This window comes from Biomphalaria glabrata, chromosome 9 (assembly GCF_947242115.1).
Source record: "Biomphalaria glabrata chromosome 9, xgBioGlab47.1, whole genome shotgun sequence".
Lineage (NCBI taxonomy): Eukaryota > Metazoa > Mollusca > Gastropoda > Planorbidae > Biomphalaria > Biomphalaria glabrata.
In genome coordinates this window covers 31123083-31143009 of record NC_074719.1, presented here as the reverse complement: position 1 = coordinate 31143009, position 19927 = coordinate 31123083, and the positions used below count along the sequence as shown (strand labels likewise).

Sequence of the window (19927 nt, the reverse complement as noted above, 5' to 3'; positions counted from 1 at the left end):
TTAAAGATCTGTTACGTCACTTGTCACTAAGTAAAACTTTTCCCTTATTCCCGAAACAATATATATATTTAGTTGGCCTCATTCAGTTGTAGAACTACTATGGTTCATCTCGCACACTTCCTCATGTGGCTGTGGAGCCCTATTTTGGAGAGACACTCCCGTCCACAAATATCACAGGTTAAGGTGGCTGTGGCTTCGGTAGTAGAGGAGCTGGCCATTTTTCATATAGTACGTTTTTCTTCCTGAGCTGAGACCCATGTTCTTTCACTGTACATAGTTTTCTTGGTCACTGTCTTTCTCCATCTGGTGCGGTCTAGAGCTATGTCTTCCCAATGGCCAGTATTGATGTTCCCTGATTTGAGATCCCGTTTTATTACATCTATGTAACGAAGGTGGGGGCGAACAGTTTTTCTTGACCCAGTCGCGAGTTGTCCGTAGAGGATGACTTTCGGGATGTGATTGTCCTCCATCCGGCGAACATGTCCAAGCCAGCGCAAGCGCCGTTGTCGGAGGGCTGTAAAGATGCTGGGAATGCCTGTTCGCACAAGGATCTCAGTATTGCACACTTTTTCTTTCCATGTGATTCTTAAGACCCTACGGAGACATCGCAAATGGAATGAGTTTAGTTTTCTCTCTTGCTTTGCGTAGGTGGTCCATGATTCACTGCCATACAGCAGTGTACTCATAACGCATGCCTTGTAGACTTCCATTTTGGTCACTGTAGTGAGCTTCTGGTTTTCCCAAACTCTTGGCCTGAGTCAGGTAAAAGAAAAAATTGTGCGAAATTTCAGCTTGATCCGAGATAGTGTGTCGGAGAAATAACGTGTACAAACTTTTGACCAGACATTCACATTCATAGTAGTACCAGTCATTTTTTCAAGAATACTTTTCTTCTAGCCAATTTTTTGCGGCTGAGATGAAGGCTCTTTTTTTTAGTTTTTTAGTCTACTAAACACTATCTACAAAACACACCTCTCAGGTACTTCTACTGCCACACACACCTCTCGTGTAGCCTACTTCTACTGCCACACACCCGTCTGGAGTACCAATTCTGGCCATACAAGCTGTCTCAACTTTTTATTTTTTATATATATATATATATTTTCGACAACCCTTTTATTCATTTCATAAGTTTCGGGTCCTCTCTTGGCTTTACTAAGTAAATAACAGAATATGAATGAATTCGTTATTCTCATTGATTACATCTGAATACTCGACCCTAAATCGTACATGCAGATAGGCCTACTCCTCGCTTTGTTGCAAATATTGGTATGGCGATTCCTCTCCCCCCAACCCCATTTGGAAAAAAATGTGTTGAGGGGCTTTAGAAAGAGTGTATTGTTAGAACTGTAATGGTGTAGTTAGTAAGATTAGCCCGTAGCCATGGGCGTTGTTGGTGACTATGTGTGTTATCGGTGACTACGTGTGTTGAACTTGTCGGTGACTATGTGTTTTGCCTCTCTAGTAGCTGACCGGTTCAACTAAGTTACTTTTGTTCAACTAAGTTACTTTTGTTCAACTAAGTTACTTTTGTTCAACTAAGTTACTTTTGTTCAACTAAGTTACTTTTGTTCAACTAAGTTACTTTTGTTCAACTAAGTTACTTTTGTTCAACTAAGTTACTTTTGTTCAACTAAGTTACTTTTGTTCAACTAAGTTACGTTTGTTCAACTAAGTTACTTTTGTTCAACTAAGTTACTTTTGTTCAACTAAGTTACTTTTGTTCAACTAAGTTACTTTTGTTCAACTAAGTTACTTTTGATGTTTGACTATCTAAAAAAAATCTTGTATCAAGGAGTCATTTTATTTTTTAAAAAAATATTTCTAATACTCTTATAGACTAGAACTAACTGGAAAAATAAATTTGAGTGTCTATAGTTTTGATTAGGTGACGATTTGATTTTGAGAGTAGTATTGTTTCAAAGTGAAGATGCTGGTGATTAAGAATCAGCTATCACATAATGACATAGACCCAGTCTTTTTTTTTGTTGTTGTTGAAAAATAGGTGCCGGTACTCAGTAGTTGATTGCCTAACTTTTAACTACTAAAAATTAATAATATACGTTAAAATACAAGAAAAAAAATATTTTTTTTCAAAAAGGTGCCGGTACGCCGTACCGGTGCGTACCGTCACAAAAAAAAAGCCCTGCATAGACCTACCATTAAACAATGACCTCGATAGCTAGCTTTACGTCCAACGTAAGGTACAGTGACGTTTCTAGATTGTTTACATCATTCGTCTTTCCTTCACCCTTCCATCTTTTACTAAGTAGTTTTACATTTGTTGACATCTATTCGAGCTCTTCGAAAAATCTGGACTTATTTAATCTCTATGTGACCAGTTAAGTTCTCATACTCCTGGACAGCTGCTACGTGTGCTGTCAGGCGTGTCAATCTATAAATGGCGAGATACAACGAATATTCATAAGTAAAAAATGGGCATTCAAGAAAATAGCTTAAAGCTTTCTTCCATCTTTTTTTAATTCAGGGGCCAATATATATATATATATATATATATATATATATATATATATATATATATATATATATATATATATATATATATATATTATTATATATAACATTTGTCTGGGGCGGGGTAGAGGGGCTTACGGCCTTTGGAAACTGCCACTTTTAGGCCTGTAACTAATGATGTTTAATGTCTAAGACTAACGTGTTTAGTGTCTAAGACTAACGTGTTCAGTGTCTAAGACTAACGTATTCAGTGTCTAAGACTAACGTGTTCAGTGTCTAAGACTAACGTGTTCAGTGTCTTAGACTAACGTGTTTAGTGTCTAAGACTAACGTGTTCAGTGTCTAAGACTGACGTGTTCAGTGTCTAAGACTGACGTGTTTAGTGTCTAAGACTAACGTGTTCAGTGTCTAAGACTGACGTGTTCAGTGTCTAAGACTAACGTGTTTAGTGTCTAAGACTAACGTGCTTAGTGTCTAAGACTAACGTGTTCAGTGTCTAAGACTGACGTGTTCAGTGTCTAAGACTAACGTGTTTAGTGTCTAAGACTAACGTGCTTAGTGTCTAAGACTAACGTGTTCAGTGTCTAAGACTAACGTGTTCAGTGTCTAAGACTAACGTATTCAGTGTCTAAGACTAACGTGTTCAGTGTCTAAGACTAACGTGTTCAGTGTCTAAGACTAACGTATTCAGTGTCTAAGACTAACGTGTTTAGTGTCTAAGACTAACGTGTTCAGTGTCTAAGACTAACGTGTTCAGTGTCTAAGACTAACGTATTCAGTGTTTAGTGCTTGACTAACAATTGAAGGATGCAAAAAAAAAAAAAGGTTTCTAGAGGTGCGACATCTAGAATTTAAGGGCCAAAAAAATGTGTGGTCAGGGGGTGAGAGTAGGAGGAGGCTACAAAATGGTTAGGTGATACATTTTAATGACTACGGAATAAAAAGAATTATTATAATAAAAAGGTTCAGGTCAAACTATCAAGAAGTATAGTTTGTATATATGTGTGTGTCAGGTCAAACTATCAAGAAGTATAGTTTGTATATATGTGTGTGTCAGGTCAAACTATCAAGAAGTATAGTTTGTATATATGTGTGTGTCTGGTCAAACTATCAAGAAGTATAGTTTGTATATATGTGTGTGTCAGGTCAAACTATCAAGAAGTATAGTTTGGTTATATGTGTGTGTCAGGTCAAACTATCAAGAAGTATAGTTTGTATATATGTGTGTGTCAGGTCAAACTATCAAGAAGTATAGTTTGTATATATGTGTGTGTCTGGTCAAACTATCAAGAAGTATAGTTTGTATATATGTGTGTGTCAGGTCAAACTATCAAGAAGTATAGTTTGTATATATGTGTGTGTCAGGTCAAACTATCAAGAAGTATAGTTTGTATATATGTGTGTGTCTGGTCAAACTATCAAGAAGTATAGTTTGTATATATGTGTGTGTCAGGTCAAACTATCAAGAAGTATAGTTTGTATATATGTGTGTGTCTGGTCAAACTATCAAGAAGTATAGTTTGTATATATGTGTGTGTCTGGTCAAACTATCAAGAAGTATAGTTTGTATATATGTGTGTGTCAGGTCAAACTATCAAGAAGTATAGTTTGTATATATGTGTGTGTCAGGTCAAACTATCAAGAAGTATAGTTTGTATATATGTGTGTGTCTGGTCAAACTATCAAGAAGTATAGTTTGTATATATGTTTATGTCAGGTCAAACTATCAAGAAGTATAGTTTGTATATATGTGTGTGTCAGGTCAAACTATCAAGAAGTATAGTTTGTATATATGTGTGTGTCAGGTCAAACTATCAAGAAGTATAGTTTGTATATATGTGTGTGTCAGGTCAAACTATCAAGAAGTATAGTTTGTATATATGTGTGTGTCAGGTCAAACTATCAAGAAGTATAGTTTGTATATATGTGTGTGTCAGGTCAAACTATCAAGAAGTATAGTTTGTATATATGTGTGTGTCTGGTCAAACTATCAAGAAGTATAGTTTGTATATATGTGTGTGTCAGGTCAAACTATCAAGAAGTATAGTTTGTATATATGTGTGTGTCTGGTCAAACTATCAAGAATTATAGTTTGTATATATGTGTGTGTCTGGTCAAACTATCAAGAAGTATAGTTTGTATATATGTGTGTGTCAGGTCAAACTATCAAGAAGTATAGTTTGTATATATGTGTGTGTCTGGGAGGGGTCGTTACATTTCAGCAAAATATAAAAAAAACTAGTCGACATCCGGCGTAGCATACGCCGGTATTTAGCAGAGCCGGTCTCGGCCACTGCAACCTATGTGACCGCAGTGGGCCCCGCACTTTCATAGGACCCGCCCTAATTCTAGGTGTAGAAATTATTAAATTAAACCATTTTATAACTTATAACAGACTTTCCTGGAAATATCCTGAAATTACAAAATGTACGAAAAAGTCCTGGAAATATCCGGAAATTATTAAAATCTTTTGAAAAGTCATACAAATCTGAAATATATAGACGAAAATTATAATTTGGGGTGTCATTCAATATCGAAAACGCCAATACTACGGCGAAAAAAAAAGGCATTATGCAATACCTATAATTGTGGAATCTAGTGAAAGAAGCTTCTCGCGCCTCAAACTGATGAAAAATTACTTGAGGTCAACGATTCTCGTAGATAGATTGAAACATTTGGTAATTCTAAATATTGAGCGTGATCTATGTAGGAAATTCTATGTAGGAGTTCTTATGATATACTGTATGGCTTCGCTACACACAAGGCTCGTGTAGTAATTCTGTGGGTAGTAAAGAATGAATAAAATGCAAATACGAATATATTTTCTAATAGAAACTCTTATTTTTCACTTATTATCCGTATCCCTACCCAAACTGGGCCCCGCGAAATCAGTTTCGCATTGGGCCCCATAATAGTTAAGTCCGGCCCTGCTATTTAGATGCAGGTGAATACAGAGTAGAGTACTTATTCTCTTTTATGACTTCTTGGTCACAATGGTTAAGTCCGGCCCTGCTATTTAGTGACGGGTAAATACTACTTGTTCCCCCCCCCCTCTTTTCTTTTCACATCTAAAATTAAGTGGGGTAACTCTAGTCCGTCCAACTTGCAGAAAAAAAAGAGTGATCTTTCCATTACTTGGTGTCCAAACTCTTGAGCCATGAAGAGAATTATATATATTGTTATAAACCTGGTGGTGGCACAGAGAGGGGTAGTGGTGTGTGTGTAGTCAGCCGACGCAAATCGCCCCAGGCCAGCGCTAGACGAGCGGTCAGCCGAGACGAGTGTCAACACGGCGGTTCGGGAAGGATCGACGGCGGTTCGGGAAGGATCGATGTCGTGAACAGAGCTCAGGAGCGTCACGAGAGTTGTAGTCATCTGACCACCTGGAAACGTCGAGCGGCGTTCTGTCCGGTTCGAGAAGGCCAGTAGGGACCCTATATAAGAGAGGAGGTGTCGCAGTCAAGACGGTCGAGAAAATGGGCTCAATACAGCAAGGTTCAGAAAGGAGGTTCACGACAGAAGGTCCACTACAGTCCGGTCGACCACAGCACAGTTCAGCGGTGTGGTTCTGTACGGAGCATTACGACGGTTCAGTGCGGAGTACTGTCAAGTACAGTTGAGACGACTGGCGTCTTGATCTTGGTCTGTGATCGAGTCCGACACAACGAGCCTAGTGTGTGAAGTCAGTCCTGAACTGTTGAACCCAGCGCAAGCCCGGAACGAGACGGAGAGGCCAGTGCAAGAGTTTGATACGGCGGTACGGTGTTATCGGAGAGATATTTGTACAGTGTACGTGTTGCCAATTGTACAGTGTTGGCTGTTATTTATTCAACTATTAAAGTGTTACGTTACTTTGGAGCCCTGAGTTGTCAAGTTCTTTAAGTTGGTGGTGTAAGGTGCAGTTTGCAGAGAGCCTGGATAGTGAGATTCGTAACAATATATATATATATATAGATATATATATATATATATAGATAGATAGATAGATAGATAGATAGATACTTAAAAAAACAAAGCTTATATAAGGGGAAGAAATTCACATTTATAGCCAAATATCTCAATAATGTAAGCTTCATTTCCCTGTTTCGATATCAAACAAAATTAATTTATTATCCCTATTTATTTATCTAATTGTTGATTTCCTGATATATTAATATTTTGTTAGTAGCAATGAATAGTTGTGGAATGTTTCAACTTGATCTGAAAATGGGAAATGGGAGAAAATTTATATACAGAATTTATACCAGACAGACAAACCGACATAGTGAGTTGATTATAAATGAAATAAATGGAAATGTACAAGTGAAGACAATACGTTTCAAGTTTCATGTTGCATAATTCTAGACATAAAACTGTAGTGTGCTGAATATTGTGTGTTCAATGTCTTTATGATTTCAAGAAACCTTTCTTATTTCATAAGTCTGTGAATTCTTCACCCAAACAGTTATTCCCCAACAAACGTTTTTTATTAAATTTGGTTCATCGGATTCAACTCGAAAATACGAAGACGAATTAACCAGCTAAATCAACATTATGTCACGTAGAAAAGTCATAATCTATTCCAGGAATCAAACCCGAGACTTTTAGCTTTCACACGAGTATTTAATAAATGGTAGGCACCTCTCGTTACAAAATTACTCTTGAAATAAACACAGTTAAGTACTGTGAAACACTTAGAGCCCATTCTCATGCTAGAAATGTCTGCACAAGTGTGTCATGAGAATGTCTGCACAAGTGTGTCATGAGAATGTCTGATTTTCATTTCTACTATTACTTCAAATCAGATATTTACATAAACCAAGCAGCAACTGATAAATGTGACACAATAGAAGACACATCTATCTTAACTCAGCTGATAAAACAAGCGTTCTGTTAGGGAGAAAATGTTTAGTTGCAATATCAAGTCAAATATATATATATATTACTACAGTCAATACAGTGACCAAAATGTAAGTCTAAAAGGCATGCTTTATGAGTACACTGCTTTATGGCAGTGAATCATGTACCACCTACACAAAGCAAGAGAGAAAACTTAACTCATTCCATTTGCGATGTCTCCGTAAAATCACATGAAAAGAAAAAGTGTGCAATACTGAGTTCCTTGCGCGAACAGGCATTCCCAGCATCTTTACAGCCCTACGACAACGCCGTTTGCGCTGGCTTGGACATGTTCGCCTGATGGATGACAATCACATCCCGAAAGTCATCCTCTACGGACAACTCGCGACTGGGTCAAGAAAAACTGTTCGCCCCCACCTTCGTTACATAGATGTAATAAAACGGGATCTCAAATCAGGGAACATCAATACTGGCCATTGGGAAGACATAGCTCTAGACCGCACCAGATGGAGAGAGGCAGTGATCAAGAAAACTATGTACAGTGAAAGAACATGGGTCTCAGCTCAGGAAGAAAAACGTACTATATGAAAAATGGCCAGCTCCTCTACTACCGAAGCCACAGCCACCTTAACCTGCGCTATTTGTGGACGGGAGTGTCTCTCCCAAATAGGGCTCCACAGCCACATGAGGAAGTGTGCGAGATGAACCATAGTAGTTCTACGACTGAAGGAGGCAAAAAAAAAAAATTTATTTATTATATACACACTAGCATTACACACCGGCTACGCCCGCTCATTTGTCTAAGCTTTTATAATGTTTATTATGGCCGGGACGTCCCTCCTTTTCTTTTTAGGCTGTTTCTCCTACTCCTAACTCGGATCACCTCAAATTGAATGTCCTTTTTCTCTGTCATCCTACAGACAAATGGCACACAACCCCCCTAGAGTCATAGAGATATATAAATATAGACTGGAGAAAGGGAGTAACTTCATGTAACTTGAAAACATGTATATCTATTGTATTCGGATTTCCGAATTATGAAAAATTGCATGATCTTCTTTCTTAGAGATTAAACAAAACTAGGGGGTTTTGAGCTTAAAACCCCCTTCCAGGGGTTTCAGCAGTTAAATCCCCCTCTTCTATAAAACAAAACCAAAAAAAAAATGCAAACGACAATCCCCAAATTCCAAGAGCACAGTTAAGGAAGATTTTGATTATAAAACCCCCTCCAAAATTTACGATAAACCACCTCTTCAATATAAAAAAAAACGAAAATTACACACTCAATATTTTGAAGGGGTTTTGAGTTAACCCCCACCCCTCTTCAGTAGTGTTTGAAGCTAAAAAATACCTCTTCAATATAGAAAAAAAGCTAATTGCGCACTCAAAAGTTTTGAGTTTAAACCCCCCTTCAGCGGGGTTTGAAGGTAAAAAATACCTCTTTAATATCAAAAGAAAGTGAATTATATGCTCAAAATTCTATGAATGTAGTCAAAGGGGTTTTGAGTTTAAACTCCCCTCCAGCGGATTTTGAAGCTAAAAAATACCTTTTCAATATAAAAAAAAGCATATTACACACTCTAAAATCTATGAGCGTAGCTAAAGGGGTTTTGAGTATAAAACCCCCGCCAGCGGGGTTTGAAATTAAAAAATACATCTTCAATGTAAAAAAAAAAGCAAATTACGCACTGAAAATGCTATGAGCTTTGCCAAAAGGGGTTTTGAGTTTAAACCCCCCTTCAGAGGGGTTTGATGCTAAAAAAATACTTCTTCAATATAAAAAAAGCAAATTACACACTAAAATTATTTTAGCGTAGTCAAACCAATTGGGGTTTTGAGTTTAAAGCCTCTCCAGCTGATGGATTTGAGTTTAAAATCCTCTTACAGAGCGTTTTGAGGTGGAAAACCTCTATCTTCAATATTATTCTAAAGCAAATTCGATGACCGTAGCTAAATGGGCTTCTGAATTAAAAAAAAAACAACTCGAGAGATTTTTTTAGTTTAAAACCCCCAACAGATGATTTTGACGATAAAACTTCTCTTTTCGATATAACATCTAAAGCAAACTACAGTCACTTCCAAGAGCGTATTCAAGAGAGATTACATATTTCTACCAGTAGCGGGGCTCCATTAATTAAGAGCAGTGAATAGTCATCTGCGAAATTGTAAAAACACTAAATGTGGCTCAACAAAGATGGCTAAGACAGATTTTAGGAGTCAGTTATAGGGATCGGGTCTAAATCAAGGAAATCCTATGCCGAACTGGGAGTCGACCCCTTAGTAAGATTGTGACAGAGCGTCGCATGAGAATTGTGGGACATGTTCTCCAACAAAATGAATTACACATAATAAGAGTTGCGATGACACCCTATTAAGTACAATCTAGCGCCACACATTCATGGAGGTCCTCAGAGCAGGTGGGAAGAAGCTTCAGACATTACCAGTGACAGATTTTTGTGGAAACAGCTTGACGGCAAATGCGCTGAACGGCGCGGGAGGGTTTAAGTGAGTAAGAATAGCACATTAGGTTTCTGAAATAAAAGTTTTTAATAGCAGGAAAATGCACTGTAGATACCTCAGAATATGCATTTTGTTGGCTTTCAATACCAGAAATAGTCATTGGCGGTGCTCTCCCAGACCCCCTTGCTGGCAAGGGCGAGGAATCTACAATTTTTCCACTAACTCCAGGAAGAACCTATTCTAGGGCACAATAAGCGTCTTCCCTAAAAAATGAAGGGTCAGAATGTAATAAAGATTATGTACATACACGCACACACATACATATATATATATATATAAAAATACAAAATATTCTGGCTACGCCCATGAGTCTAGACATAATATATATAGGTCTGTGAGTGAAACTATAATAGGTTTTTGTAAAATTGTTATCAATAATAATAACAATAATAATGTTCAACAAAAAAATATTCAAGTTTATTCATTTTTCACTTTTTTTTCGTTTTTTTGTTGTTACATAAATATACTTACATAAATATACTTAAATAAATATACTTAAATAAATATACTTAAATAAATATACTTAAATAAATATACTTACATAAATATACTTACATAAATATACTTAAATTTGAACTACATTAAAATTCTGTCTATAAAGCTCATGAAACATTTTGTTATACAAGGACAATTTGACTGAGAGAAACAGACTGCTTTAGCCAAAATAAGCTTTTCATGAAAAAAATCCTCCTTTCATTTTTGTTTCCTGTAACTACTTCTGCAGGTTTCTGGCACTTGTTTCTGCTACCATGAAGTCTTGGATTAAAGTTTATTTACTGTTGGAAATGGTCATGTCTATAGTGGAAGCGAAAATCGGTTTTGTAAAAGATCAATCAATGGATGCTCAGTTTCCAGGTCCAGTTTATCGTCAAACCCCATCTTTACCTGAGGGTCATCTAAGGCCACTAGGTTTGTACAGGAGTTCATTTGTTCAATTATCCTCTCTATTTAAAGAGTGAAATGTTTTCAATGTAAACACTTTACATAAGCGACAAAAAGTATGTAGTACTCTCTAGTGGGTTTTAATAGAAGATTCATTAGGTTGTGCTATTTAAACGGTTGTATTTTGGAAGGTAAACCAACTTTTTTTTTTTGTTAGATGTTCATTCTAAATCAACTTGTACCGTTTTAGTGTCTAAATGCAGATAGAAATGTTGTAATTTTGAAATATAACTCCATTTTAATGATTTTTACGAAGCTAAAATGATTGAATAAATGTAATAACTAATATGTCTAAGCTCTGTTCCTGCGCCGACGCCTTCCGTGCGCACCGGCGCACTGTACAATACAAATGATGGATTACCATGCTTAGCAAACAGAGACAGCTGATTCCGGCTAAGTGAAACTAGGGAGACAGAAATCTGTGTCCTGATAGTTTGTAATGTCTCTATTGCAATTGTGCATTCCTTATGCTGAGTGCTTGCCTTAGATTTATTACAATACTTTTTTATTGACTTGTGATTGTTTAAAATAGAGGCCATAATGGTTAAATTTTAATGGATAGACATTTCATTAACTACGAATAACTATTAATGTAAATTAGCAGATCATTATATTCATTTTTATGTTAATTTTTTCAACATCAAGACGGGGGTGAGATAAGTCATCGAATATGTCATCAATCAGACTGCATTCGGTATCCAATGTTTTATGCGTATTGGCTACATGTCCCCTCGTCAACATCCAGAGCTTGAACAGATATAGCTACAGTTGACCTACAGTTGACCTATTTATTCAGCGTTATCCCACGTGATGACCATGCACATCCACATCACGAGGTTGCATATCGGATAAAGAAAGCAGGAGTTGTCTTCCAGAAACTACGCAAACAAATCAATTAGCCTGAAGACCAAGATCTGACGGCCACACTTGCAAGATGTAGAAGTCCTCCATAAAGGTTGAAAAGATGTAGAAGTCCTCCATAAAGGTTGAAAAGATGTAGAAGTCCTCCATAAAGGTTGAAAAGAGATTAAACGTAGCTTAACAGTAATGGTTCTGAGAAGGATCCTAGGAATAACAGACAGAGAGAGAGAGAGAGAGAGAGAGAGAGGATGTCACCAACAGAGAAGTTCTTTCTTTCAAGGGCACTTGTCCCCTGAATAAAATGGTGACTAATCTCTGTGGAGAGTGCTTGCCCCTCTACGCGCCGAATGGCGCCTGGGGACCTCAGTAAATGGATTGAGTAGGCGATACATTTTCTATTCAATATTTTTGTCTTCCATGTTATTTTAGTTTAATAAGATGCATTTTGTTCCTATCTCTGATCTTAGGTCTAAGTTAGTGTTTTAAATGTCTTATTATTATCATATGTTGATTATTAAATGTTCATGAGTTTAGTGTGTACATGTTTTAGGGTGGCAAAGAAGACCAGACGGACCAGTGCATGAAGAATCTGAAATGCCGAGTACAAAAGAGTTTTATGAAAGCTACGTGAGTGCGAATAAACCTGCTGTGTTTAGGAATGCCGTGAGTGATGCCCCAGTGTTTACCCAATGGCAGGATGACAAATATCTAACAGAGAAGTACTTTTTGCTAGAGAAGCAGTATCTATTACAGTCGACCGTCGCTATGAACGCAAATATTCAATAATAAATATGACATCTCTGAATCAGTAAAAAAAAATTCAATTAATGTAATTAAGAGTAAATAAACCACTTTCAAATGTAAACAAGTAAGAAATCTATTTCTAGATTCAAAAATTACGTTTGAAATCAAAAGAAAAAAGTGCACGGTTTTAATTTGCATAAAAGTAAATCAAAAATTTCCAACCCAATCATGAGATGTGTTTCTATTTCATGGTAGACAAACTTTGTTCTCACAAGTGTATTCTCTCCCCTCAGATATGCCAATGTGAATGTTTCCGTCCATGCACAAACTGTCAGAAAAAGAGAAAAAATTGAAACAACACAACAAGTGATGAAGCTGAAAAAGTTTCTCTATGACTATATGTATGAAGAATGGTATTTGTCAACGGTCATACCAAGAGAAATGATGCAAGAATTACCGGTAATGTTTTTTTTTAGGAAATTAATTGGAATTAAGTCAAAATGAGAAGAAACCGAAAGATTACATGGTGTTTTTGTGAGATAATATGTCTGAATGAAAGCTAAATGATTTCATGAGGCTATTGTCACATGATATTCCAGAATGCTCCTTCTATTTTGTTTCTTCTAATACTTCATTATTACAAGGAGTCTATCCAATGAGATTGACACAATCCAGTTCTTCTAAGAACAGTCTAGCTCATGATTTCTACATGAGACGATGTGTTCAATGATACTTTACATAGAGTGCGGAAATTCCCGCTATGCCGAATTCATTTCAATTAAAATTTATTTTTAAGATTTTGAAAAATTATTGAAAATTGTTAAAAAATTATAACTGGCCAATAGTCTTCACCCTGTTGTCAACCCGGTAGTTTTTTTGTTTGTTTCCCCGACCTAAGAAACTTTCAAGGAAATCGTTAGAGCCATTTTCAAATAACCCATATTAGTACAGACAAATTTTCGTGCATTTTTTTCTTTTTTTTTTTAGCAGCCCCCGAAAGGGGAAAAGACTCTATTAGTTTTGTGTGAAATGTCTGTCTGGGGCACCACACAAGATCTATCAACCTTCTTTCTCCATTCTTCTGTCATTTGTCTTTGATAGAATTTAATTCTGATGTTCTTTCTGAAAATATTAATACCTGCCTTTTTAGCTGCGTGGGTAGGCCACTTCCTGGGCGGATTTTGAGTTTGTGTTTCCACATAAACTGTCGTTTTAACCTTGTTTTTTTTTTTTACTTTTTTAATTTATAAGCATGAGGTCGGGAGGTATGTCCTAAAATCAAAGAGAGTCAATCTCTAACAAGTTTTTCAGAGACAGGCATTTAATAATGACACTGTTCATTCCTCTAGATAAAGAAATGGTACTAAACTGTTTTGATTTCTCTCTCTATGAAGCTTCCCAAATGTGTTCGTTGTGGTACTATAGCTGAACGACTGATCTCTGCACAACTGTGGATGTCAAGTGGTGGTACCTCCAGTAGAATTCACAGCCACGAGGAGCACCTGGTACATTGTGTTTTATTTGGCAGACGAGATTTTATCCTCATCGAAGGATGGCACAAGAAACATTTGGAATTCGAAGATGATGTAAGTTGATGAAGCAATGCACAAAGTTAGACAAGGCAGAAATAGTTGTTAATACATAGGATAAACTAAGTGCGAAAACAATGCATGATGTACACATGTTACATGGTAGCACTAAACAATGTCTGATGTACACATGTTACATAGTAGCACTAAACAATGTCTGATGTACACATGTTACATAGTAGCACTAAACAATGTCTGATGTACACATGTTACATAGTAGCACTAAACAATGTCTGATGTACACATGTTACATAGTAGCGCTAAACAATGTCTGATGTACACATGTTACATAGTAGCACTAAACAATGTCTGATGTACACATGTTACATAGTAGCACTAAACAATGTCTGATGTACACATGTTACATAGTAGCACTAAACAATGTCTGATGTACACATGTTACATAGTAGCACTAAACAATGTCTGATGTACACATGTTACATAGTAGCACTAAACAATGTCTGATGTACACATGTTACATAGTAGCGCTAAACAATGTCTGATGTACACATGTTACATAGTAGCACTAAACAATGTCTGATGTACACATGTTACATGGTAGCACTAAACAATGTCTGATGTACACATGTTACATAGTAGCACTAAACAATGTCTGATGTACACATGTTACATGGTAGCGCTAAACAATGTTTGATGTACACATGTTACATGGTAGCACTAAACAATGTTTGATGTACACATGTTACATAGTAGCACTAAACAATGTTTGATGTACACATGTTACATAGTAGCGCTAAACAATGTCTGATGTACACATGTTACATAGTAGCGCTAAACAATGTCTGATGTACACATGTTACATAGTAGCGCTAAACAATGTCTGATGTACACATGTTACATAGTAGCGCTAAACAATGTCTGATGTACACATGTTACATAGTAGCGCTAAACAATGTCTGATGTACACATGTTACATAGTAGCGCTAAACAATGTCTGATGTACACATGTTACATGGTAGAACTAAACAATGTCTGATGTACACATGTTACATGGTAGCACTAAACAATGTCTGGTGTATATATATTACAAGGCAGCACTAAACAATGTCTGATGTACACATGTTACATGGTAGCACTAAACAATGTCTGATGTACATATGTTACATAGTAGCACTAAACAATGTTTGATGTACACATGTTACATAGTAGCACTAAACAATGTTTGATGTACACATGTTACATAGTAGCACTAAACAATGTCTGATGTACACATGTTACATAGTAGCACTAAACAATGTTTGATGTACACATGTTACATAGTAGTACTAAACAATGTCTGATGTACACATGTTACATAGTAGCACTAAACAATGTTTGATGTACACATGTTACATAGAAGCACTAAACAATGTCTGATGTACACATGTTACATAGTAGCACTAAACAATGTCTGATGTACACATGTTACATAGTAGCACTAAACAATGTTTGATGTACACATGTTACATAGTAGCACTAAACAATGTCTGATGTACACATGACAGCACTAAACAATGTTTGATGTACACATGACAGCACTAAACAATGTTTGATGTACACATGACAGCACTAAACAATGTTTGATGTACACATGTTACATAGTAGCACTAAACAATGTTTGATGTACACATGACAGCACTAAACAATGTTTGATGTACACATGACAGCACTAAACAATGTCTGATGTACACATGACAGCACTAAACAATGTCTGATGTACACATGACAGCACTAAACAATGTTTGATGTACACCTGACAGCACTAAACAATGTTTGATGTACACATGACAGCACTAAGTAAATTACTAGGTAAATTATGAGAGGAAATATTGAATTTTGTTGAACGTATGGAAGTCCAGACCGCGGTATCAACTTCAACATGTCGACTTCTTGGGAAGAAACAAATATTGAATAGAAAATATGGCTGTCACGTACATTTGTAACCTGCACTAAGTGGTAATGGATATAGACACACCACTACCTATAAAATGCTTCCTAATGGCATGCGTCTCAGATAGCCTCTGACAACCAGTCTAACACCTGGCCTTCACGTGTGGCTCAGATATTGACACCTAAACCAGTAAGCTTCGGGCATGAGCACTAGCGGATCCGGTGGAGTGGGGGTGGGGGGGGGGGCGATTTTGTTTCCTAGCCTTAAGCCCAGTAAACCCTAACCCTAAGTATAAACGCACGTGTATATATATATATATACCACAGAGCTTTTTTTGTAAACAAATAGGTGCCAGTACTCAGTGATTAGTTGCCGGTACTCAGTGATTGATTGCCTAACTTTTGACTACTAATAAATTAGTAATATACGTTAAAATACAAGAAAAGTAATATTTATTTTCCCGACAATCAAAAAAGTAATATTTATTTTCCCGACAATCAAATATATATATAATTTAAATTTTAAAAAAGCAGTGGCGAAAAAAATATTGAGGCCTTTCTCTTGACAGCTAGGTGGTCTAGGGGAGCGCTGTAACCTCCCCCAGTAAAAATCCGGGGCGAAGCCCCAATGCCAAAGCGTTTTCTTGCATTCCTCACTGCAGAAACGCATTCTCCTGACAACTACAGCTCATTATTCATCCTATTAAAAAAGGACCTTTTGAATAATGTTTTACTTGAAGAATAATCTAATATGAATTTACAGACCCTTACCACATTGCAAATACAACCGATTTGTTCCTTGAAAAAAATAAGATACCCCATATATTTAGATTAAGACTTTGAGGATCGCCGCCGAAAAAAAATATTCAAAAAATAATATTTTTGACAAAAGCTCATTTGTATGTGACAAATTTTGTTCAATAGGCCTGTATGTAACTTTGTTTTGTTACAAAACCACAATCCAAAGCTCTAGACAAAAAATTCGGAAGTGGGAGGAGAAATTAAGTGGGCCAATTAGATTCTACTCTAATTTTTTTTTGCATTTTTAGGATATACACATATATTGTGGGTTATAATCTCAAAATTTTTTATACAACAAAAAATATCAGTTTGAGTAAAGGTTGGAAAGAGGTGACTAGGAAAATAATATTTGGGTTTAGAATTATCTCAATTGTTACTCTTATAATGAAAAGTTTGGTATGAATTCTAAATTTGCAAAACTAAGTCTTTCTTTAAATAAACTAAGATAAATTCGTGTGCTATTACATAAACTCTGTCGACATATTTGACTATGTTGTTTTCGTCTGGAAAGGGGAGAGAGCTGTAGAATGAAAACGTTAATCATCGCTCCTTTTTATAATGTCTGCTAATGATTGCATTTGGCATTAAAGAATAGAGGGTAGGGTGACTCGATATGAGAATTTAATTTATAGCGTATACAAAGTATATTAGTGACAGATTAAATATATATATTTTTTTTTTTCAATTTCTGAACTAAAATACAAAAAGAAAAAGTATTGGTTTGTCCGATAGGCGGAAGACGATTCCATGTATCGCCCCTCCCACCTGGTAAAATCCTTTTCATGTTATATTTACTAGGGATAAAATTTTAAATCAGAGTCTGTGTGCGACATAGTATACAAATGGGCTAAAACATCAATATGTAGTTTACATTATATAGGTATTCAACTAATTGTGTTCACAAACTATGATTTCTCCATAAAAATAGGACCGCCCCCTCCCAACTCAGAGAGCAGTAGAAGCAATCGCCCCCCCCCACCTTACCGAATCGGCTAAGATACCAGAAGTGTAGCGATATAATATAAAAATTATATAATAATAATAATAATAATAATAATAATCTTTATTGTCCGTATGGAAATTTGTCTTACAATTTGTGCATTACACCAAACAAAAAACATTATAACTATAAGAAACCAAAGTGTACATTCACACCAGACTCACTCATAATTTACATGTGTCAAAGTTTCTATCAGATTGTTCTTATTTAATGATTTGATTGCCAGGGGAACAAAAGAGTGTTTGTGTCTGTTTGTCTTTGCCATCGGTGTCTTGTATCTCTTAATTCAACTAATTTTGTTCACAAACTATGATTTCTAAATAAAAGCAGCCCCCCCCACTCAAAGGGCTTAGGTGGGAAGGGCAGTAGATGTATTCGCCCCCCCCCCCCATCTAATCAGCTAACAGGGGAAGGAAATAATATAAAGATCGGTTAAAATATCAATAAAAGTTTTTTGATTCTGTTAACAAGCTGTAATTTCTACATATAAATCGGACCGCCCTTCCCACTCGAAAAATTATGGTTGGGGGGGGCGGAATTGATGCCATCGTCACCTCCCCATCCCACTAAATCGGCCAACATACTAGAGGGGGGCGAAATAATCTAAAAATAGGTTGACATATACATAATTAGTTTTTAGTATTAACATAACTAATAAATTCGAATACAAATTGTTAGATTTCTTTACTAAAATGTCCGCCCACCCTGCCGACCCCCCCCCCCCCCGGACCGCCAGTGGGCAGGAGGGGCTCGTTATCCTCGTTCTGCTATACTCAATCATAGGAAAGGCTCCGGGAATTAATCCTGAGGAAAAATCAGGAGCAGGCGACCCTTAGGCAGCTTGCAGCTCTCAGGGCTGCACCCTGGCAGAGCCTGCAACGCCGCTGACCCTTAAACTGTAACGACACTTGCCGTTCCTTTGGATACATCAGCTGCTTGGAGAGTGGGGAACTGATGTGTGGGCAACATCGTTCCGACCACAGCTAATGTCCAGGCATTCATCTCATTTCCATGAGTCGCGTCGAGACCAACTAGATTACAATTAGTAAGAATTTTTGTTTTAAATAGCAATTACTTTACATTCAGTCATTCAAATATTTTTTTCGCACTAGTACCCTGGATCAATGGGAGGTCATTCCGACATCAATACTGAAATCATCAATACATTCAAACTGAAAACAATCGGACGAGTTCCCTGGACCTGGGCTACCTTATATCCTGGGGATTGTATATTTGTGCCAGCAGGTAAGGCAAATGTTTAAAACGTTGATCGAATAGACATTTCTTAGTGGAGAAATACAATGACAATCATTTGTTTCTCTTCTTCTTGTTCAGTCCTTTCCGTGACTCTAGAGTTCACAGTGTACAAAATGGTGCACTTTCTAGAACTGAAAGTCACAAAAACTAAAGAACTTGTAATAGATTTCAGAAAGAACAAGATTACAAAGAGAGTTTGTGTTACACAAACTCAGAGGCGGCCCCCGTCGAAGTCGGATCCCTGTCCGATCTGCATATTCGCAAATAATATTCTAGAGGTGATTTAATTTTGATGTAAAATGTTTTACACGTTTCGGATGTTCCTTCAGAGTTGAAGATAATTACTTCCTAGTCCAAACCTCCCGCAGGACGACGGGGGATGGGAGCGGGCAGGGTTTGAACCCTGGGCCATCCATAAATCTGAACGACAGTCCAGCGCGCAAACCGCACGACCAGGCAGCCATCCGATGGTCAAAAGTAATAATGTTTCAAAGATTCATTTGCCGTAAATTTAAATTTAAATTTAATAAAAAAATAGTAGATTAGTTTTAGTATATTAAAACATTACAATATTGATCAAAACGTTTGGAAATGAAAATCTACACTTTTTTTTTTACACTTTAAGTTTAGAAATTGAAATTCTACATCTTAATCTAGTCTATTTTAGTCTAAACTAGATCTAGAAATTCTAGATCTAGACTCTAAAATAATTTTAATTAGAATATAAATCCAGATCTAGATATACTGTAATAAAAATCTAGATCTAGTTTAAAAAATCTAGATTAGATCTAAATCAAGATATCATTCCTTTTTTAAACGCGAGTCACATAACGAGGCTTAATAAACATTACTATACCGAGTTCTTTTTTCATTTCATTTGAAGAATTAATTCCATATAACGTCAGAGGGAAAAAAAAAACACTACGTCACAAGGCCTAGCTAGACTAAAAATCACCTTTATCAACACGAGCCATTTCTCGAGTGTTCATAGACATTGGTGCACCGAGTG

The 19927-nt window shown here is 36.5% G+C and overlaps 1 protein-coding gene across 2 annotated transcripts in view; it reads left to right on the top strand.

Moving 5' to 3' along the window:
* The window catches only part of LOC106075099 (uncharacterized), a 40442-nt gene that overhangs the window by 2129 nt on the left and 18386 nt on the right, over positions 1-19927 (top strand). For both annotated transcript variants that reach the window (XM_056040151.1, XM_056040150.1), the window contains exons 2-6: positions 10559-10743; positions 12188-12356; positions 12675-12840; positions 13776-13967; positions 18774-18906. In XM_056040151.1, the coding sequence (XP_055896126.1) occupies positions 10584-10743; positions 12188-12356; positions 12675-12840; positions 13776-13967; positions 18774-18906 (820 nt within the window). In that variant the 5' untranslated portion in view covers positions 10559-10583. The remainder of the gene's footprint in view (positions 1-10558; positions 10744-12187; positions 12357-12674; positions 12841-13775; positions 13968-18773; positions 18907-19927) is intronic.